The sequence below is a fragment of the Sander vitreus genome, chromosome 7, assembly GCF_031162955.1.
Source record: "Sander vitreus isolate 19-12246 chromosome 7, sanVit1, whole genome shotgun sequence".
Lineage (NCBI taxonomy): Eukaryota > Metazoa > Chordata > Actinopteri > Perciformes > Percidae > Sander > Sander vitreus.
Window position 1 is genome coordinate 10,261,524 of NC_135861.1, and position 20,231 is coordinate 10,281,754.

At 40.0% G+C, this 20,231-nt stretch overlaps 1 protein-coding gene across 2 annotated transcripts in view; it reads left to right on the forward strand.

Annotated features, from left to right (window-relative positions):
* The window catches only part of LOC144520650 (oxysterol-binding protein-related protein 2-like), a 34,398-nt gene that overhangs the window by 13,717 nt on the left and 450 nt on the right, over positions 1-20,231 (forward strand). For both annotated transcript variants that reach the window (XM_078254529.1, XM_078254530.1), the window contains exons 2-13: positions 2,291-2,673; positions 8,747-8,873; positions 10,506-10,581; positions 11,571-11,705; positions 12,387-12,484; positions 13,359-13,541; positions 13,753-13,860; positions 15,992-16,081; positions 16,502-16,622; positions 17,813-17,938; positions 18,191-18,314; positions 19,213-19,303. In XM_078254529.1, the coding sequence (XP_078110655.1) occupies positions 2,637-2,673; positions 8,747-8,873; positions 10,506-10,581; positions 11,571-11,705; positions 12,387-12,484; positions 13,359-13,541; positions 13,753-13,860; positions 15,992-16,081; positions 16,502-16,622; positions 17,813-17,938; positions 18,191-18,314; positions 19,213-19,303 (1,316 nt within the window). In that variant the 5' untranslated portion in view covers positions 2,291-2,636. The remainder of the gene's footprint in view (positions 1-2,290; positions 2,674-8,746; positions 8,874-10,505; positions 10,582-11,570; positions 11,706-12,386; positions 12,485-13,358; positions 13,542-13,752; positions 13,861-15,991; positions 16,082-16,501; positions 16,623-17,812; positions 17,939-18,190; positions 18,315-19,212; positions 19,304-20,231) is intronic.

The following is a 20,231-nucleotide window of genomic DNA, read 5'->3' on the forward strand; positions in this document are numbered from 1 at the left end:
TGGCCCTCATGTTGGATGTAAACAAAAAGCTGCTTGGTCACTTCTCTATCGTCATTGTGTTAAACCTGCCAATAGCGCGCCAGGTGGCTATGCCAGTTTTTGTTTGGTCCTCGCTCATTGACATTCAGTTAATGTGTGAGAAAGTGTCATCTATTTTATAGCACTATGACATACATTGCTAGGGCCAGTTCAATCAAAAGCTGAATGTTATGTTTTGGAAGATAACTTAGCCAAATGCTAAGAGGATACATATACATCACTATCTTAGTTACCAATTTCTAGTCAACTACAAAGAAAAGCCTGCATAGAATGTTTTATCATTTTATAAAAATGAGACAAAGGCTGTGATCCATATTTATTTTTGTAACTTGGAGCAAACGAAACAAGCGGCCAATCAGAAACTTGTTTCATGTCATTGTCTTGCATTGAACTGATTAGAGAGTTGTAGAGAGTACAGTGTCCCAACAAGGATGTCTAAAAACAAATGTCAAAGGCAGGTAAAAAAAACTAAGGCATTCAAGTACTGTTTTAAGGCTGCACAATTATGACCAAAATGATAATCACTATTATTTTGATCAATATATTGATCACGATTAATTATCACGATTATTTGTTGATTTTAACCAAAACAAATTTTATTGTCACATAGGCTAATCATAACTGCTTTCACATCCATATTGTGCTACATTCCTCCTTTTGTTGAAGGATACTATGAAGGAGTATGCCATATCAGCTGTTGTCTGACCGCTTTGCACACATGCATGTTTGCCATGAAAAGATACAGGCAACGCAATTTTCTATCCACGTTAACGGCGCATGTTAAATTCCGGTGCCAATAGGGCACCAGTGCCCGGTATCTACTGGACGAAATAGCAACACGGATTACGGTGCCACTTAAATGTCTGCGTTGTGCTCTGATGCTCCAAAACAGACGTTAGAGGCAACAGAAACATCGCTGCATGTCACGCTAGTAAACCCTAATAACACGTACATACACAGCAGCTAATGTTAGCCTACCATTAGCTACAGTAGTAACTGGATTAAACACGGCTAAAATGCTGACAGCTAAACGGTGTAGTGTGACTGTATTTCACTGTAGAGGATTCCAACAGCGGGACGTACAACAGTCTGCCGCTAAAGCTATGAGCTAAAAGACTCAAACTAGCACTGGTCACTGCTGTTGTCTGAAAAACAACACAGACGGGACAAAATGTTGCGTTTACTGGTGAACCTTTTGACGATTTATGATCGACTTCCTCACGTTACTCTGTCCTCTGTGACTGTCTACATCTAAACTAAGCTGCGCGGTGCAGGGAACAACTCTGATTGGCTCATGGAGGCACGTGATCAGAGAGTGGTTTACGGAGCTTTGGACAAAAAAAAAAACAACTTTGATACAGAGCGTTCTATGAATGGAATGAAGCATTTGAAATATCACTCGATCACGTGAATTTGATCGTGGGAAGCCAAAATCGTGATCGTGATTAAAATTTGATCAATTGTGCAGCCCTATACTATTTAAAGATGAAATCAATTTGTCTTCCAAGCAAATTGTTCTAGCAATTGTTGCTCAATGGACATTTTCAACCTGCTGTGTTACTGCCCTAATTTTTTAGATTAAGCTGTTTGGTTTTGTAAGGAACCATTTGTAACTATATTGAAATTTTAACTTTTGGAATTTTGAAAATGAAAGGTCATTTGGGGTCTTGGGTTTAAAATGATGAAGAGCCAATGTTCCAAACAGAAGGTAACAAAGACCCAGACTGTGACAATGGTGTCCCGATTATGTAACTACTGGACTAGATAACTCTCTGTTTGCACTCAGTGGGCCATGATGGACAAGACTGTCACTCAGCCAGACTAAGCATATTTTCAGCTGGTAGCCTAGATAGCTGGGAATTATCCTTTTTGTGTCATCTGAAAACTTTCAGTGAAATAACTAATAATATGGCTAGTAGTTGTAGCTTATGATGTCAACGTCTCCTGGTCCAACCAAATTAAACCCCTCCAGGATAAAAGGCAGACTATTTGTTTAGCTCTAATATACAGAGGTATTGCGTAAATGTGGGCTAATAAATAATGTTTTCCCATTGTGTATTTTCCTTCATTCTTTTTACAGATGTTTTGTGAAAAATCAAGGTGTGGAGATATGTTGATTTGTGCAAAAATATAGTTTTCTGTCACACACTATCTGTCAGTCCAGGACAAGTCAGTCCTGACTTTGGCTCTTGGTAACACAAGTTTCATAGTAAAACACAAGAAACTCAAAACTTTATTTGTGTCTCCACAGGTCACAAATTTGCTTCTCTCGACAAAGCTAAAGAAACACAACCTGAACTCAGAAGTCACATCAGCTGTTCATGTGCTGTCTGTGAGTCAAACAGCAGTTCTGCTCTGATTGACATCTGCTGGTGTCGTTCTTCTGTGGTCAAACCATCTGCGAAAAAACGCCATCATACTTTGGGACATTCCCTGGATATTGAAAGGACATTGTGCTGTTGCCGTAGTGACTCTCCAGAGGGACCTCGATTGACAGGTCTCCCTCCAGAGGAACTCTGAGGGGTCACCATCGAAAGGAACATGTGCTAGAAGTTATACATCTGTCCTAAACGACTGGTTGGCTTTGACTCTAGAAGATGAACAATGAGGATGAATTCTACGACGCCGTCACAGGTTTGTGTGTGTGTGTGTGTGTGTGTGTGTGTGTGTGTGTGTGTGTGTGTGTGTGTGTGTGTGTGTAAAAAAATATTAATGTGCTGGCTTCTATTGGATGAAGTTATTTCACAGATGGTCTAAAGATCTTAAAGAAAAGCCAAAAAGTTGCAGCAGTTTGTACAAATTTTTCTGTGCAAGTTCAAAAATAGAAAGTTCTTCCTCAGTGAGACAAATCTCTCATGCTGTTAGTAGATCACATGCCCAAGTGATATACTGTATATGTATGGAATATGTTTATTAGGTTCTTATTTTGTCATCACAGGGCTCTAGAGTGCGACCAAAATTTTGTGAGGGTGCGACTAAGATTTTTCCTAGGTCGCACCGGTGCACCTAACGTCCTCGCATCCGCTGCCTCTCCACGAACGAAGCGATGTCGTTTATATCGATAGTTTAATGGTGTGTTACATGACCCATTCATTCTGTAAAGCCGTGCCTGTGTTTGGATCTCTCCTCCGTGCAGCCACGCCCCCATTCACTCACAGCTCCACTGCAACATGAGAGACATAGCTAGCGCCGCCGGTCCACATGCTGACATTTGTCTACAGTTTTAATTGTTATTAACACAGCTGTATATTGTTAAGTATGAGAGGGAAACCTTATTGGTACCAGTGTTTCCGCTGGTACTCTCTGTTATTGCGTCCGCCACGACGAAAAAAACAGAAGAAGTTATTGAATGGAACTAACTTCAGTTCGTTGAGTAATAGCGTGTGAGACGAGACAGATGTGACCCATGGCCAGAATATCATAGTTCATAAAAATGCAGCGCAGCCACGGAAGATGCAGACATTTCATACACAAGACGTGTGTAACGCCGCTGACCCGCCAAAGCGCATTCAACCCGTGCTGGACCCATTCATAATGAGTCAGCCGTCACTCTGTGAGTAGCATACGCTTCAGTCCATCGCACTCCCCCTCTCACCCTATATGAGCCTCTGGGCTATCCGGGTCTGTTATTGTTGTTGAAATTTTTTTTTTTTTTTTAATATATCCCAGGCTATTTATTTCATGTGTTGCAGCTGTATATTTTCAAATTGGGAAGGAAACCCTGTCTTTGCATTTTATTTTAATCACATCTGTTTTAATAAAAGAGCTTGTGAAAAGTGGCTTTGACTTAAAACTGAACATTTAGCCCTCTTTGTAAAAAAATATATATTAGAGATAGAGATATATGTTGTGTATCGCCATTCAGCCGAAAAATACAGAGAGATGATTTTTTTTGTCCTGGACTAGTGGAAGATCTGATAAGTTGGAGAAGTTTCTCCAGTTTGGAGAATTTTGATGCTAGGGAGTGTGGCAAGCTGGTTTAGCCAAGGCCAAAGGGGAAGAAGGCCAAATTACAGGTGTTGGCTGCTCTGAGGGGCATTTGACAGCAAGGGGGGACCCGCTATAAGACTTTGAGTACAGTATAATTGTGCTTCAAATAAAAAATGTACCAACTCCTTATTCTTGTTTTAAAATAATTGACATAAAATATATATATATGAATGTATATGGAGCGTGATAAAAAGGTGACCCTGAAATTGTGGCGTTAATGGTGACGCGAGGAAAAAATTTGGGTGCACCTAAACTTTGTGCTGGTGCAACTAAATAAAAAAAGTTAGGCGCACCAGTGCGACCAAGGCAAAAGGTTAGTCTGGAGCCCTGCATCAGGAATAGAAGCACCCATTTTTGCTGCAAGAGGCTGTCAGCCCTAATTAGATGGCCTGTTTTGTTTGTCTCCATCATAGAATCATAATACCATCCAATGGAACCTGACCTGCCTTAGTCTGATGAATAGTTCAATAATTCAGAGGTCTGCTTGCGGTCATGATAAGTAATGTCAACGACACCCTGTATTAGGGATGTTAATATTTAACCGTTTAACCGTTAACCAACAAAAATAATTTTGATCAAGTAATACTATCGCTTAAACAGTTAAACAGCAATATTAAAAAAGGTAAAAAGTAATTTAAAAAAGTTCGTTGCATGGTAAAAGACTAGGCTGTAGGCTATACAATATATTCCTTAACTGCTAGTTAACTTTGCAGTGCTAACTTTGCACTAGCAGGTTGCGTATTACTGTAAGCTATTTTTCTCTGCTCGAAGTCAAAAATGATGAGGACTTGCGGGTTAAATCGGCCGAGTATGCCAGGCAGACACACATCTGACAACCTCGCAGGTGGATGTGGTGGAGAAAAGCTCGGACATACAGTACATACGCTCCGGACAGCTGGGAATTTGTGTGTCGGTCACGCGTACGCGCATGCAGTTCCAGGAAAGTGGCCACAGCAATGTATGCAACATCGTAACAACATAACCTGAATTAGCATCCAGTATGATTGTGTTTACGTTTGTGTGTTTTTGTATTATATTTGCAAAAATACAGAAATAGACAGAGGAAAAAGCCATTAGTTCAATTTGAGTGACAAAGTGATGAATTGCAGTGTGAAACTTTTATTTTTTATTGTATCTAGCAGAGAAGGGATGGAGTGGGGGTATCAGTTGGGAAAATCAGCCCAAAATCTGAATTTAGCGTTCTTATATCCATCTTGAGTAAGTAATACAATAATGAATGTCTGTATATTACATTACAGTAGTCCAACTGCAAAAAATTAAACGAAATGAAAAGCACATGACAGTACACTAAAAAATATTGTGGAAACTGCAATATCAAAGTCAGTGAAAGATTACATGTAATTCTGCCTCAGCATCACGTCTGTGCACTCTGAACTGACTTACATTCTCTACAATTGATTTGATCACCTCATTAGAAACGTGTGTACAAGTTTGAGTCGTTGTGTGTAAACGATGACAACTGTTGTACTTGTGTTTAACTTTTGCTGCCCGTGTTTACGCTTTTGCAGCACAAGTGCATCACAGTGTGAAATGTGTTTTAGCGAGTGAGAATGCGTTTAGGGTTTTGCTAAAAGAGTGATTGATTCGACAAATGGGTTTTGGCCATTGAGCATTTGGTTCAGAAAATGGGGTTTAGTGTTCTTGATTTGAATCTTCGATCATGAATTTCTGCTATGTGGAGAGATCAGACAAGTAGTCATCCCAACACCAATGGGACGCTTTGCATGCTAATGTTATAGTTGCCATTAGGAGGATGTTGTACATTAGTTCTGTGTCCCTCTATGTCATCATGATTATTTACTATAAGAGGCGTAGCTTGACTAGCATTCCAGGGGTCTGACTCGCCAGACTGTGGAGAGATGAGCCTCGAACAGATGCATTTTGTCTGGATAGTGTTTTGATCCTTCTCATGGTTTTGAAACTTGCTTAAAGACCCGAAAGTTGGAGTGACTTCATTCTAGGGCTGCAGCTATCGATTATTTTAGTAATCGAGTATTCTACCGATTATTCCATCGATTAATCGGATAAGAAATACTTTTGTTTTATTGAAGAGCAATAATAAACAATAGTTTGGTTAAATTTTTGGAAAAAGCAACATTTTTATTGCCTACTTTGCTTACAATATATCTCAAAAAACTAAACACATTAAGTGCATTTAAGTGCCATATTACATTGTTGTTGTTTTTTTAAAGATTTTTTTTTTCAAATGATATCAACCTCAAACTAAGGCATACATTAAACATTACATTAAGTTGTGCAACTTAACTTTCAGAACTACAAGTTTCAACCTGAGACTGATCTGTATATAGGCCTATATGTAGAGAGAGAGAGAGATCCATACGACTCTACTTACTTACTTTTGTCGGGTTCACCTCGTGGAATGGATGATTAAGTTAGACTCGATGTTTTCTGTTGAGATGCTGAAGCATTGACGTTGTGCTATTACTGTGGTAAGCTAATTAGATTTTGCAGTAGGCACACTGTACAGAGTTTTCGTTCTAATTACGTTTGATCTGATTCCAAACTTTGGACACTTTCTGTCGTTTTCTCCAGCCTGTCTCTTCTCTTAGCCCCTTACTATTTACGCTCTGGCATGTGTCGCCAGCAGCAGACTGAGCAGCGTCTGGTGTGCGACAGTAATATTGATCCGTGCGGAAACACCGTCCGTCAGCAATACAACGAAGCTTCGAGGCAAATCATTTTGCATCGAGGATTTTTTGTAATCGAATTATTCGAGGAATCGTTTCAGCCCTACTTCATTCATATGCTGACTTGTGATGTTAGTCAAAGCCGTACAGTGGTTTGAGCAGCAATGAATCCTGGGATATGATTATGAGGAAAAAAGAGCGTGTAAACACCATGGATGTTGGTGCCATTGAACATTTTACTGTGGTAGAAACATTTTAGTTACCAGCCTTTTGTGTCCATTCAGTAGTTTAATTGTCCATGCTGGATTGAAGGGCAGGGCAAATAAGGGTGTTGTTCTCTGTCAGCAATTATTAGCATCATTGTTTTTGTACCTTTTTACTGCCAGTTGTGTCCTTGTTTGAGCTTGTTAGGCGTCTATGTTGACGGACAGTCATTGGTCGCTATTATTATGTCTTATGCAGGTTGTTGTTCCGTGCAGATATAAATAAATAAAACGTGTTTGTGTGTGTCTCCCCACCTGTCTTTGTGTCATTATGATCATCTTACTAATCTGAGACAGGTGCAGACGAGGGAAGATGTATTATTCATTGGTACAAATGCACAGGGTTAGCTGTGATCAGCACCAGGTGGCTTCCGGCTTGGCTTCATCATCTAGTTCTTTTTCCTCATTGGACCTCCAATTTTAGATATAGGTATACTTGAATTTGATAAAAATGTCCTACATTTTCTTGGTGATTTTGTTTTTCAGAATACATTTATATCCTTAAATTCTATACTTTTTACAACGTTGAATTGTAGAAAGCAAGACTAAATTAGCTTTCATCACAGAGCACTGGTCGCTTCTTGGCAGCTACAGAGGCTTGGAGGATATTGTCAAATTACAATACAATATTATGTGTGTATTACAAATGTGTGGAGATTTGCAACAATTGGCAGAATTGCAGGTTAATACACTACATTTAAAATGAGTAATGTTTTACATTACCTTCATTATATGTTTGCAAACATGTGGAATACAAATTGCAGACCCCTCATTTAACTATTAAGCACCAATTTATGGTCCCGCGTTAAAACAACGCCGTGGGTACATAAGTAGGTACGTGGAGATACGGACCCTACGCCTTAGCCTGACGTACCTCTTAAAATGTTTTAATCACATGTCGCGGTGATACACACGTTGCAATTCTACTACTACTACTACTACTAAGTAGTAGTAGTAGTACCCATACTACTGACAGCTGAGTAGGCATGTTTACTAAATAAAGAAACAATTTAGTCTATTTTAAGCTGTTGTTAAGGCCCCACCTCGAATTCACCACAATTCCACCTTGCAGCACTAAATACTCACATTCCATGTTTATGTTCTGGCTACCACTTAGGTGTAGGTCAACACCAGAACATTTTCTCATCCATACTGTAGGTGTGTCTACATTTATTTATGACTGGTGTGGTTTTGCAGTGAGGAAGTCTTTCTATGTGATATCTCGCTCTAATTTGTCATTATGTAGCTTTTTGTGTTTTGTCTGTTATCTGTTTTTGTTTTTTTCACACTGCATGATATTGTCAGGTATACAGTGTTTATTTTATTTCCAACATTTTACTGCAGTTAATGAAAATATTCAAACAAGGTTCCATATTCCTGCACCATGACAGTTTATATGCATGCAACCATTATTTAGCCTGGCATATATTATTTCCATGAATTAAAAGAGTTTTAAAGTGCCGCACTGCTGTGTCAATGAAGAAGTTAGTCAGCATTACCAGTTACAGGCAATCGGTAACATTTGCCAGTCAAACATAGACAGGAAGTTCCTGATGCAAAACAGTTTGCAAATGTATTGCATTATCTGTTTCTGTTTAATAGCAAACAAAATATTAATATTTGACCCCAAATCAACTGCCAGAAAAGTCTTAGAGCCCAATGTGTCTAGGTATTTGACTTTCTTTTTTCTGTTGCTTTTTATTACACTGGTGAATGAGCAGGTATTCTACACAGAACATCGGCTGTTGCAAGATTTGTTCTTACTGTAACCTTTCTCTCCCACAGGCCTGGATTCGGACGAGTCGTATGAAGGGGTGTCAGAGGGTAGTTACAAAGATGCGGTGGTGTTTGACAGCAGCAGTCAGAAGAACAACGGATCGGTGCCGCAGGAAAATGGCATCAAGAAACACAGGTACTGCTGCATTCCTGCACCACATTCCATCTGCAGTATGTTTGTATGATTATAGCTTCTCCAGAAACTATTTGAAGCCTCCCACTAAAACCAGTACCAGTAATGTGTTGGGCAGGGTCAAAACTCTTACTCATTGGCGTTAAAGGTTTTTTTGTGACTAGCTTTGTATTTGTTCTGGTTTTCAAGTAATTTTCATTGACATTTATTCTAACCTATCCTAACTGGAAGCTGCCATTTTTACAGGCAAATTAATTGGAAGCTGTAAGTAAGCTAAAAAGATAGTGTTGTTTTGTAAATATAGCATACTCACGGGATGTAGACTGTGGGTATAAGCCTGCCATTTGCCGCATATTTCACGCAGCATTCTCCTCCCCTTTCGTTATCTGCGTGCTACTGTTTTCAAAATCGATGTCGCTACGGGAAACGACAACAAAAACCTCAGAGCTAGCAACCTACATGCTGCAAATGGCAAGTTTTGCAAAAATTTAAATGGTGCAATAAGGCAGGCCTGCTTTGTTCTTTCAGTTAATAGTTGTTAAGAATATGTATATAATATATTTGTTGTGGGGATTTAGCCATTTTAATCCCAGGGCTCACCTCCCCACATGCAAATGTTCCACCAAAACAAGTTTCCTCCTAACATCTGGGGCTTGGCGCTGCCCAAGAAGATTGTGATTAGTATAAAGAAATAAAAACAAGCCAGAACTTTTTTTTTTCTTCTCCCCCTATATCAGAATGATAACGTACGGAACAATGGGTGCAGCCAAACCCTTCTCCAGGGCGGACACAGCACTGTGATAGGTCTGGCGAGACTAGAGTACATATGATAATCTTCATCACATGCAAAACCACCAAAGTGTGGTATGACTTGACTTATTCTGCTCGTGCATTGTTCCAGATGTGGAATACGATCATGTCTCTACCACATATAGCATAAAAGAAACATGAGAAAACAATATCGCTTTAAGTGTGGTACTGACTTTGTTGACTCATACATAAAAGACACAGAGAGCGACAGATACAATTGCAGTGATGACAGAGTGGAGAATTACCACTTCTCCATTCACTTCTACTAGAGCCACTCTAGGAAAGAGTGCCTCAAAGTTTTCATGTGAACAAATCTAGGGTCTGTCGACAATCATCAGAATACGATGTTAGATTATGAATGGTGAATTCTTTTTCTTTTTTCTAACATTTGCCCTTTCTCTTCCATACTGCGTGTAGTATTTCTGTGTCTCCAGGCCTGCAAACAGACCTGACAGGCCACAGCTTATCTACAACCTTGGTTTTCATTCTGACCAGTTTGTTAGATCAGGTACTGTTAGTAATGACACACAGAGAGAGAAGAACGTTGTTTCATTCTTTCATGCCTGCTGTCAGTATCAGAGTGGCTATTAAAACCAATACTATATGTTCTAACTTTAAGCAAGTCAATGTTTTCTTGTGGGTACAGTTGGTCCTGAAATGCCAAAGCTGATCCTTCGAGAAAATATGTGTCAAATATTGAGGAAGCTGTGTGTGTGTGTGTGTGTGTGTGTGTGTGTGTGTGTGTGTGTGTGTGTGTGTGTGTGGGGGTTCTAGAATGGATAACATGTATGATACACAGTCATTTCTTATTTTCTTTCATTTCAGGACGTCATTACCTGCGGCCATGTTTTCTAGAAACACTATCAGTGTCTGGAGCATCCTGAAGAAATGCATCGGACTGGTAAGATTTCAGAATGCAAATTAAATGCTGCTTTTTGTACATATACAGTTTTTATTTAAACTTCTATGTCAAACTTGATTGTGTGATATGTTTAATGATTAATTCACACTGTCTCAGTCAAGACAGTAGTACATATTATCACATTATCTTGTTTATTACATCAACAGTTTTCTTTGTATTTGTCAGATTCTGTGGGCCCTATCTTGCACCTGGCGCAGCGCAAAGCCCTACGCAAGTGTCTTTGCTAATTTCCCGTCCAGCGCCCATGTCGTTTAAATAGCAAATGCGCCCATCTGTGCGCCCATGGGCGTGCTGGTCTTACAGGGAGGTGTGTTCAGGTGCATTCTTGGCATATTGCTATCTTGAGGCAGCGGAAAGTGATCGCGCCATTGACCAACAAAAACTTGGTCAAAAGTCAATAACGCAGCATTTCATTGTTATTTTAATAATTTTTATTAGTAAAATGCTCGTGCACAGCTCGCGCACACTATGCTTGTTATGCACACAGGGACGCGCAGCAGCACACAAACATGCAAAAGATAAAAAATAAAAAAAAAATAAAAAAAAGATTGAGAAACAATGGAAAATTTCTCCTTCCTGCTTAGCAAATCGGCCATCAAAATAGCAATGCGCCAAGGTACAAACACGCCTGGCTTTTAAAGAAAATGAGAGATGACACTCTGATTAGTTTATTGCATGTTACGCCCAAAACGCACCTACGATTAATTAAGACACTACCTTTCCAACCCTTTCAAACCATGCGCCTGGCGCACGGACCCTTTTTTCAGCCATTAAACTAGCAAAAGTGGATATGTGCACGCCCTAAACGCACCTGCGCCAGGCGCTTCACGCCGTGCGCTTAGATCGTTAAAATAGGGCTCGGTGGGACCGGGATAGAGAGCTTCTAAGACATTCAAATGATTTGGAACAAGTTCTGTTTAGTCAGGGTCAAATCTAAAAATACAGACTTCATTGTTTGCTTCTCACAGGAACTCTCTAAGATCACAATGCCCATCGTCTTCAACGAGCCTCTGAGCTTCCTGCAGAGAATTACAGAATACATGGAACACACTTACCTCATCAACAGAGCCTGCTCGCTGTCCAACTCCATAGAACGCATGCAGGTCAGACACACACACACACACACACACACACACACACACATACATACACACACACACATACACAGAAGTGATAGCAATAGTGCATCTCCTTCAGTTATCACAGCCAGCTGTATTTTTTTTACTGTATCTGTATGCAAGTTTTGATATTCTTTTGTGCTGACCACATTCATTTTTGTGTGCCATCCTATTAGCCAAAAACTACTCAAAAAATAAATAAAACATTTCACTATACAGTACAATAAATAATGTAAACAAAGGGAGCCCCACAAATAAATCCAAGTGTTTGGTGAGAAAGGTTCAGCAATCAGGGCTTGATAAGTTAACCTAAATTAGTTTATTTCACTTGCATGTTTGACTCTGACATGCTCAGTTAATCAGTGAATGGAAACCGTTGCACTGGTGGTGTAATTAAAGAAATGCATGAGCTACATAATATAACCAATAGTCAAGGTTATTTTATTTGGCATGGTGGCCCGCACTATATCGACTGATCTCCAGTGTATTTGATCAATCAACCAACTTGCATGAGAACTCTTACACACAACCACACACGTAATGTATAAGCACAGCTCCAACTCCACGTATGAGAACGTGCAACGCACATAGAAATAGAAACACACGCATATAAGCATTGTCATGACTCACACTCACTAACATGATCTGTAAATTGTTTGTCTTCAGGCAGTAGCTGCTTTTGCTGTGTCAGCAGTTGCGTCTCAGTGGGACAGAACTGGAAAACCCTTTAACCCTCTGCTGGGAGAGACCTATGAACTCACCAGGTACACACACACACACACACACACACACACACACACACACACACACACACAGACCTGAGCAGTGTCCAGCGTAAGGTCATGTATATATGAGAGGAGTTGCTGAGCTCCTGGATCATGGCGGCTCGACTGGCCGGGCTGATGCTCCACAGCAGACTGGCATCACTCTTGATCTTAGCAACAACAATGTCGTCCGCCTCGTAGTTCATTATGAACTGCATGGCAGACTGGGAGAGAGAGCAATATTGTGTTTTATCAGTGTTCTGAAATGAATTGAAGCCTCATCTCTCTATTTATATGTGTCTGTTTCTTTTCTCAATGTCTTTTTTATCTTATGTAAAGCATTTTGAATTGCCTTGTTGTTGAAAGGTGCTTTACTAATAAACGTGCCTTGCCTATGCATCTTAACCATTTGTCCACCAGGAGTCTCCAAAACAATCACTTCTGTATGCATCATACTGCAACTCTTGACATCCACATTAAAATACTGAATACTAATATTCAACATACACTAACACTTGAGCTTCCTGGTGTCCCAACACAGTAAACATGATGTAGTATAGCAGTTATGTTACCCTTTAATAGCGCCATTAAGCTAAGGGACGCTAACTGGTCCTCTGGTCTCATAAACGAGTTGGCAATTCAGTCTTTTTTCAGTTTTACTGCAGCTGGCATCCACATGTTGTGAATCAATTCAGAATCTAAGACAAAAATCACGATTCTTACATGATTCACAGTTTTTTCCAACACCCCTACCCGGCACGGTGTGGTCATATGGCATGCGCTGTAACCACTCGGATACCAAGGTGCTCCTAGTGGTGCTATCTTAAGTGCTAACAGTTTGCTTATCCTCCCTCTTCTGCACTGCCTTCTACAGAGAGGATCAGGGTTTTCGGCTAGTGTCGGAGCAGGTATCCCATCATCCCCCAGTCAGTGCCTTCCATGCAGAGAGTCTGGTCGGGGACTTCGTCTTCCACGGTTCCATCTACCCCAAACTCAAGTTCTGGGGCAAGAGCGTCGAGGCTGAGCCTAAAGGAACCATCACACTAGAGTTACTCAAGTGAGTCCAAAAGCGACACTGGTGAAAATGTTTGTGTGTGGTGATATCACAGTTTTCTGATCCAAAATCAGTTCCTCATCTTCTCTTCTCTTTCCAATGTGCTGCCTCCCCCTCTTTCTGTTTAATCCCCTCTGTCTATTCTTCCATGCCATTTTCTTCTTCTCTATTCTAACCTGCTCTTCATCCCTCCTTTCTTTCTTTTCCTCTCCAGGCACAACGAGGGGTACACATGGAGTAACCCTTTCTGCTGTGTACACAATATCATCCTTGGCAAGCTATGGATAGAGCAGTATGGCACAGTGGAAATAGTCAACCACAGGTAAACTATACATGGGGAATATAGCTTGTGATTCATTTCCTTTTTTATAGCATGCCATTTGTAGGCATAACTGATATGGTAAACCAATGGCGACCCAAACATAATGTTTTATAATTAGACAATAATATACAAACTCCAGTTCCAATGAAGTTGGGACGTTGTGTAAAACGTAAATAAAAACAGAAGAAAATGATTTGCAAATGCTTTTCAACCTATATTCAATTGAATACACTACAAAGACAAGATATTTAATGTTGAAACTGATAAACTTTATTTGCAAATATTCACTCATTTTGAATTTGAAAACAATTTGAAATATGGACTCGTCAGACCACAGCACACTTTTCCACTTTGCGTCAGTCCATCTCAGATGAGCTCGGGCCCAGAGAAGTTGGCGGCGTTTCTGGTTGTTGTTGATATATGGCTTTCGCTTCGCATGGTAGAGTTTTAACTCAAACTTGTAGATCTAGAGATGAACTGTCTTGACTGACAATGGTTTTTCCGAATGTTTCAATGTTGGTTTTCAGCTTTGCTGCTTCCGTGCAGAGATTTCTCCAGATTCTCTGGATCTTTTGATGACATTATCAACTCTAGATGATTAAATCCCTAAATTCCTTGCAATTCTACGTTGAGAAACGTTCTTAAACTATTGGACTATTTGCTCACGCAGTTGTTCACAAAGTGGTGAACCTCGCCCCGTCCTTGCTTGTAAACGACATCCCTTTTTGGGGATGCTCCTTTTTATACCCAGTCATGACACTCGCCTGTTTCCAATGAACCTGTTCACCTGTGGAATGTTCCAAACAGGTGCTTTTTGAGCATTCCTCAACTTTCCCAGTCTTTTGTTGCAAAACAATATAAAGTAAAATAGGGCTGCAGCCAACAATTATTTTCATTGATTAACTTGAGGATTGTTTATTTTAGTTTATAAAATGTCAGAAAGTAGTGAAAAAATGCTCATCAGAATTTCCTAAAGCCCAAGGTGACGGCTGTAAATTGCTTGTTTTGTTCGACAAAACTGTCCGACCAGGAACAATATTACATTTACAATGATATAAAACAAAGAAATTCTCACTTGAGAAGTTGGAAACAGAACATACTTAAACAATTATAATTATTACATTTGTTGGGATTCATTGTCTTTTCTTCGACTCTTAATATACAGTTAAGGGAATTTAAAGGGGAGTTAAGTGTAATCTATGGAGTTGATTGACCTTTCATCGACTCTCAAGAGCAACTACAACACCACTGAGCCTCACACACACTCTCTCTGGGTCATCACCCATGATTGTCCAGAGTTTTGACTCCACAGTTCCTACAGAGAAAAGTGAACCACAGTCGAGTTCAAATAAAGCACATTAAAACACACTGTTCTATCTGTTGCTCACAGACTGTTTAGCATTCCTTTCAGTCCGACGCTTTTTATTTACTTTGTCGCAGTGTTTACTCTGATACTTAAAGACTGCAGCTTGTTTAATCTCTGTGTCTTCTCAGGCAAACAATCCGTTGACCACTTTTAAAACCTTTTATTTATCCAGGGAAGCTCTGCAAGGCTTTTACTAGCCCCGTTTCTTTCACGCGTTGTCATATTCACAACACAGTTGCACAGATTCACACATGAGCTGCGAAGCCGTCAAATCACAGTCTTGCACAGTTTGCCGGCGCTGAGCTTTGCTGTTGCACAGATTGAATAAGTGTCTCGCATAGAAAACAGGAAAGGCTTGATTGACATTTTCTTTTTTTTCTGCACCAATTTTCAGTTCAGTTTGGTCTGGGTTCAGGCTGGCAAACCTTTGTCACAACATCAAACCGCTAAGGATGGTTTAAATTAGACTAATGATACTGGTAAATGCATTTAGTAAAAGTACTCTGTGAGTACTTTAAGAGACTTTGATGTGGTAATTGTCATGGTTGGAGCATACCCCTTTTTTATTTTAACTCAATAAAATATACATTCAGTTAATGTAAATGTTTATTTGATGGTTTTATTATGTAATCTTATGTAAAATAAAAAAGTTCCAATATATGCCAGTGTCAAGGAATTGATATTTAATTTAACTTTTTACATTCAGTTCACCATCATTCTGGAGGAAAAGATATTAACTGGTTCTTCTTCTCTCCTCTTCTGCAGCACTGGAGACAAGTGTGTGTTGAATTTCAAGCCCTGTGGCATGTTTGGCAAAGAGCTTCACAAAGTGGAGGGATACATCCAGGATAAGAGGTTTCAGTATGCTCTTACAGTATATTGCTATGTCACTCACAGTATGCATATTGTAGTATTATTATTATTATTATTATTATTATTATTATTATTATTATTATATAGAATGTCAAGTTTGGAAAGTTGTTAAAACTAATCTTGTTGTTCCTTTTCCTTCTCTATTTGTACCACTTCTTCCTCTCCTCCCTCTGTGTCTATCCTTTCTTCCCTTTGTTGTCCTTGTTCTTCACTCACATGCATTCTCTTTTCCTTGGTCTGCATCTTTTCTATAACATTTTCTTCTTCCCCATACTGTTTCTTCATTCTGCTGTCTTCTCTTGCCTTTGTCCTTTCTCTCGTTTCCTCATCTTGCTGCTCTTCCTCCCATTACACCTCTACTTTCTCTTCTCCCTTCGGTGTTCTGTCTTTCTCTCTGTCCAGTAAAAAGAAGCACTGTGTAATCTATGGAAAGTGGACCGAGTGCATGTGGAGTGTCGACCCTCAGGCCTATGAGGCCCACAAGAAGTCGGAGAGGAAAGGAGACAACAAGAAGCACAAAAATGTGAGAACAAGTTAGAAATTCTGTGAATTGACAGTGGCTTGGATTGACACTGGCTTGGATTGGTTTCTTTAATCTAAAACAGGATCGTATTGCCTTTTTTAGCCATCATTATTTGTACAATTGTTGTCTTGTGATTTTGGTGTTAGTCCCATTTATTTGTTATTTCCTGTTGGGGTCTACAACATTCTGTGTGGTCTCATCCAGGTAAACCAACAGGCTTGTGTAGGCTGGTGCTGAGGTCTTTAGCTATCCAACTTTAGTCTGCGTGGTTACATGCGTGTAGCTGTCCTGGTGGGTTTGGAAAGACCTCTCAGACATTGGTCTCGCACAGCACTGCGGAGGAGGGTCTGGCTAGTCCACACTAGGGTTGGGTACCGAAACCCGGTTCCACTATGGAACCGGTTCCTACGCAACCGGTAGGAATCGGACCGGATTAGAACGCAAATTTCGGTTCCTCATTTCAGTTCCACTTAATGTGTCGACTGAAATATTTTCCCTCTGTCGCTCCGAAACGGACGTAAAAATATCACACTTTCTCTGTAGTTTATAGCTACCGTAAATGTAGGCTACTTTTAAAATGCCATATTTTCCCTCTGGGCTCACCAAAACGGACATAAAAGCATATTAACCATTCACTGCACGTGATCGCTAGGTGATTTAGGTTTCCTTATTATATATTTAAGTACTTTAAAACATTAATATATTGTTCAATTTAAATAATTTTCAATTTAAAAAAAACAACTATAAAAGAGCCTTTCTTTGATGTCATTTTTCAGTTTTTCAAGAATCGGTTTAGGAATAGGAATCGTTTTAAAAGTACCAGTTCGGCATCAGAATCGTAAAAATCCAAACGATACCCAACCCTAGTCCACACAGCATTCTGGGATGGGAGAAAAACGTGCTCGGGTTTATTGGCATGTCTTTAAACCAATCACAATCATCTTGGGCGGCGCTAAGCGCAAAGAAAGCGGAAGATAACGGACATCCGGCAGTCAAGAGTGACACGCGGCGGAATTTCCAGCGACAACGGACCAATCCCGGAAGTTGAGCGCCGTGGACATAGACTACTCCGACCGTGACACACGCATCCTGTAGATACAGTATAAACAAAGTCACTTCTAATAAGATAGAAGCTGCAATTTAACCCTGAACATAATTACAGCAGTTACAATAAAGTGTATTATTTCCAGGAGGAGCAGGAGGGAGCAGAGAACGATGACGCAGACGACATGCCCGATGTCCAGGAGACGGTTTCTGTTGTACCAGGAAGCACTCTGCTGTGGAGGATAGAATCCAGACCAGCACACTCTGCTGTGGTATGAAAATAAAAAATGCACACCATACAGTCTGATACAAAAAGGTCTAATGGACTCACAAAAATGCAGTTAATGGGCTATTTTAATCAGCGGAATTATAGCAAAAGAATGTTGATACTTTGGGATTTTAATTACAGTGGTTGAGCAGATATATCAGATAAATGTGCCTGAATTAAGCAAACATTTTTCGCTCATAACTACATTTACAAACACACATTTAATTATTCCTAATTCCCTCTCTTCCTTACACAGATGTACAACTTCACCAACTTTACAATGTCTCTCAATGAGCTGGAGCCTGGCATGGAGGCTGTCTTGCCCCACACAGACTGTCGCTTCAGGCCTGACATCAGAGCCATGGAGAATGGCAACATGGGTAATTTGATTTAAATTTAAATAACACCTTATCTGTGTTCAATGGATTTCTGTTTGCCTGCGCACACAGTGAGTTGATTGGCAGCAATGGCCTGCAGAAACCTACAAAGATAAAAGTATAATCAGACATTACAGCTGACTGATGGTACAGATTATTCTCTCAGTAACTGAACTTTCCTGTGATGCTACATATCTGCTGCTGAATTAAACATCTTAAGGATGTTGTCTTAAATGACGTCTCATGGGATACAAAGAATAGATGATAAGACAATGCTGCCACCTGCTGGGCGTCTGTGTCACTGCCTCGTGATCTTGTGGATCTATCTAATAGTGTGTTCCATTTACCTCGGAAGCCAAAGCAGGGAATGACGTCACACCCAAGTTGAATGTGTTCCATTTACAAGTTGGATTTTCATTGTTTTCATAAGCTCTAGCCAGGTTAGCCATTGTTATCAATGCCAGTTTATAACAATGTAATACGCTGTTTTTGTGCATACAAACAGCTTAACAACATTGTCCACAGATAGAATATGGACAGCGCTGTGTGGACGACTGATTTAGTGAGACACAAATAACACAGAAGTGCTTATAACTATACGTTACTACAGCTTTCAGAACTGTTGATGCACTGAGCAGCCATGTTGGATTTTTAAGTTTGGGGTACTTGGCGGTTGCCCGAGTTCTGAGCTCGGAAATCCGAGGTCAGGGGGCGTGTTTCCGACTTTGACCTCGGAAAGTCTGAATTCCGAGTACAAAAGAAATGCAATGTATGTGAGTTATCCATAAAGAAAGATGCAAACAACTTTACTACTTTGAAATTGTAAATGTATTCTAGCACAAGTCTCTTTTACTGAGCTAAATGGTACAATCCACAGTTTGTGTGTGTTGTTATTTTGCAGATGAGGCCACTAAGGAGAAGGAGAGACTGGAGGAGAAACAGAGAGCTGCCAGAAAGGAGAGAGCCAAGGATGAGGATGAGTGGTCTACTAGGTGGGGAAAACGCATACTTTAAGTGCTCCCAAACATTCAATTCAATTAAATTAAACATACAGATGGTACAAACATAGTCTCGCTTTGCAAGACCATCCACATGCTGCGGAGCAGAGGAGGGTCTGTCTAGTCCACACAGCATTCCAGGATGGAAGAAAAACATGCTCTGATTATTGGCATTTCTTTAAACCAATCACAATCGACATGGGTGGAGCTAAGCTCCGCACGGAGCCGCTGTAAAATAGTTGTGTGAGAGAAAACTCAGATTGGACAGATAGTCCAGCTAGCTGTCTCAATTTACCCTGCAGAGATCTGAGGAGCAGTTAACCATAGTCCTCAAATCCACCGGAGTTTAAAATTCCAACACAAAGAAAGCGGAAGGAAACAGACATCGGTGAAAGCACATGCATCCGGAGGAATTTCCTGCGGCACCGGAGCAATCCTGGAAGTGGAACGTCAAGGACTAGTACAAACGTAACATAACTATATTGTTGTGAGCTTTCACAACTAACTCCTTTGTAGTTTTATAATGGATCGAAGTGATTACTGAGCAAGTGAGGTGTCCTCAAAAGATTTCCACTGTGCCATTACCTGTCAAGAGCTTTGTTAATGGGATGTGAAAAATTCTGATGTTTTTTGATAGTTTTGTAAAGTAGTAATGGTCAATATTCGGATTATTAGGAACAGCGATGTAAACAGAACAGATAGTCAAGATAGATATAGTATTAACAATGTTGTTTTACTACTGGATATTTAAAATAAAATTTGAACTGATGACAACGGCACCATTCGGAATTTTGCATTTGAAGCTGATAGAAACCTAAAAATATCAGCTCAGGTACTCAAAACATTTCTTGTCAGAGTCACATATTCAAATAAACATCAATTCTTAATCACACAATATAAATTAAACAAGACAACAATAGCT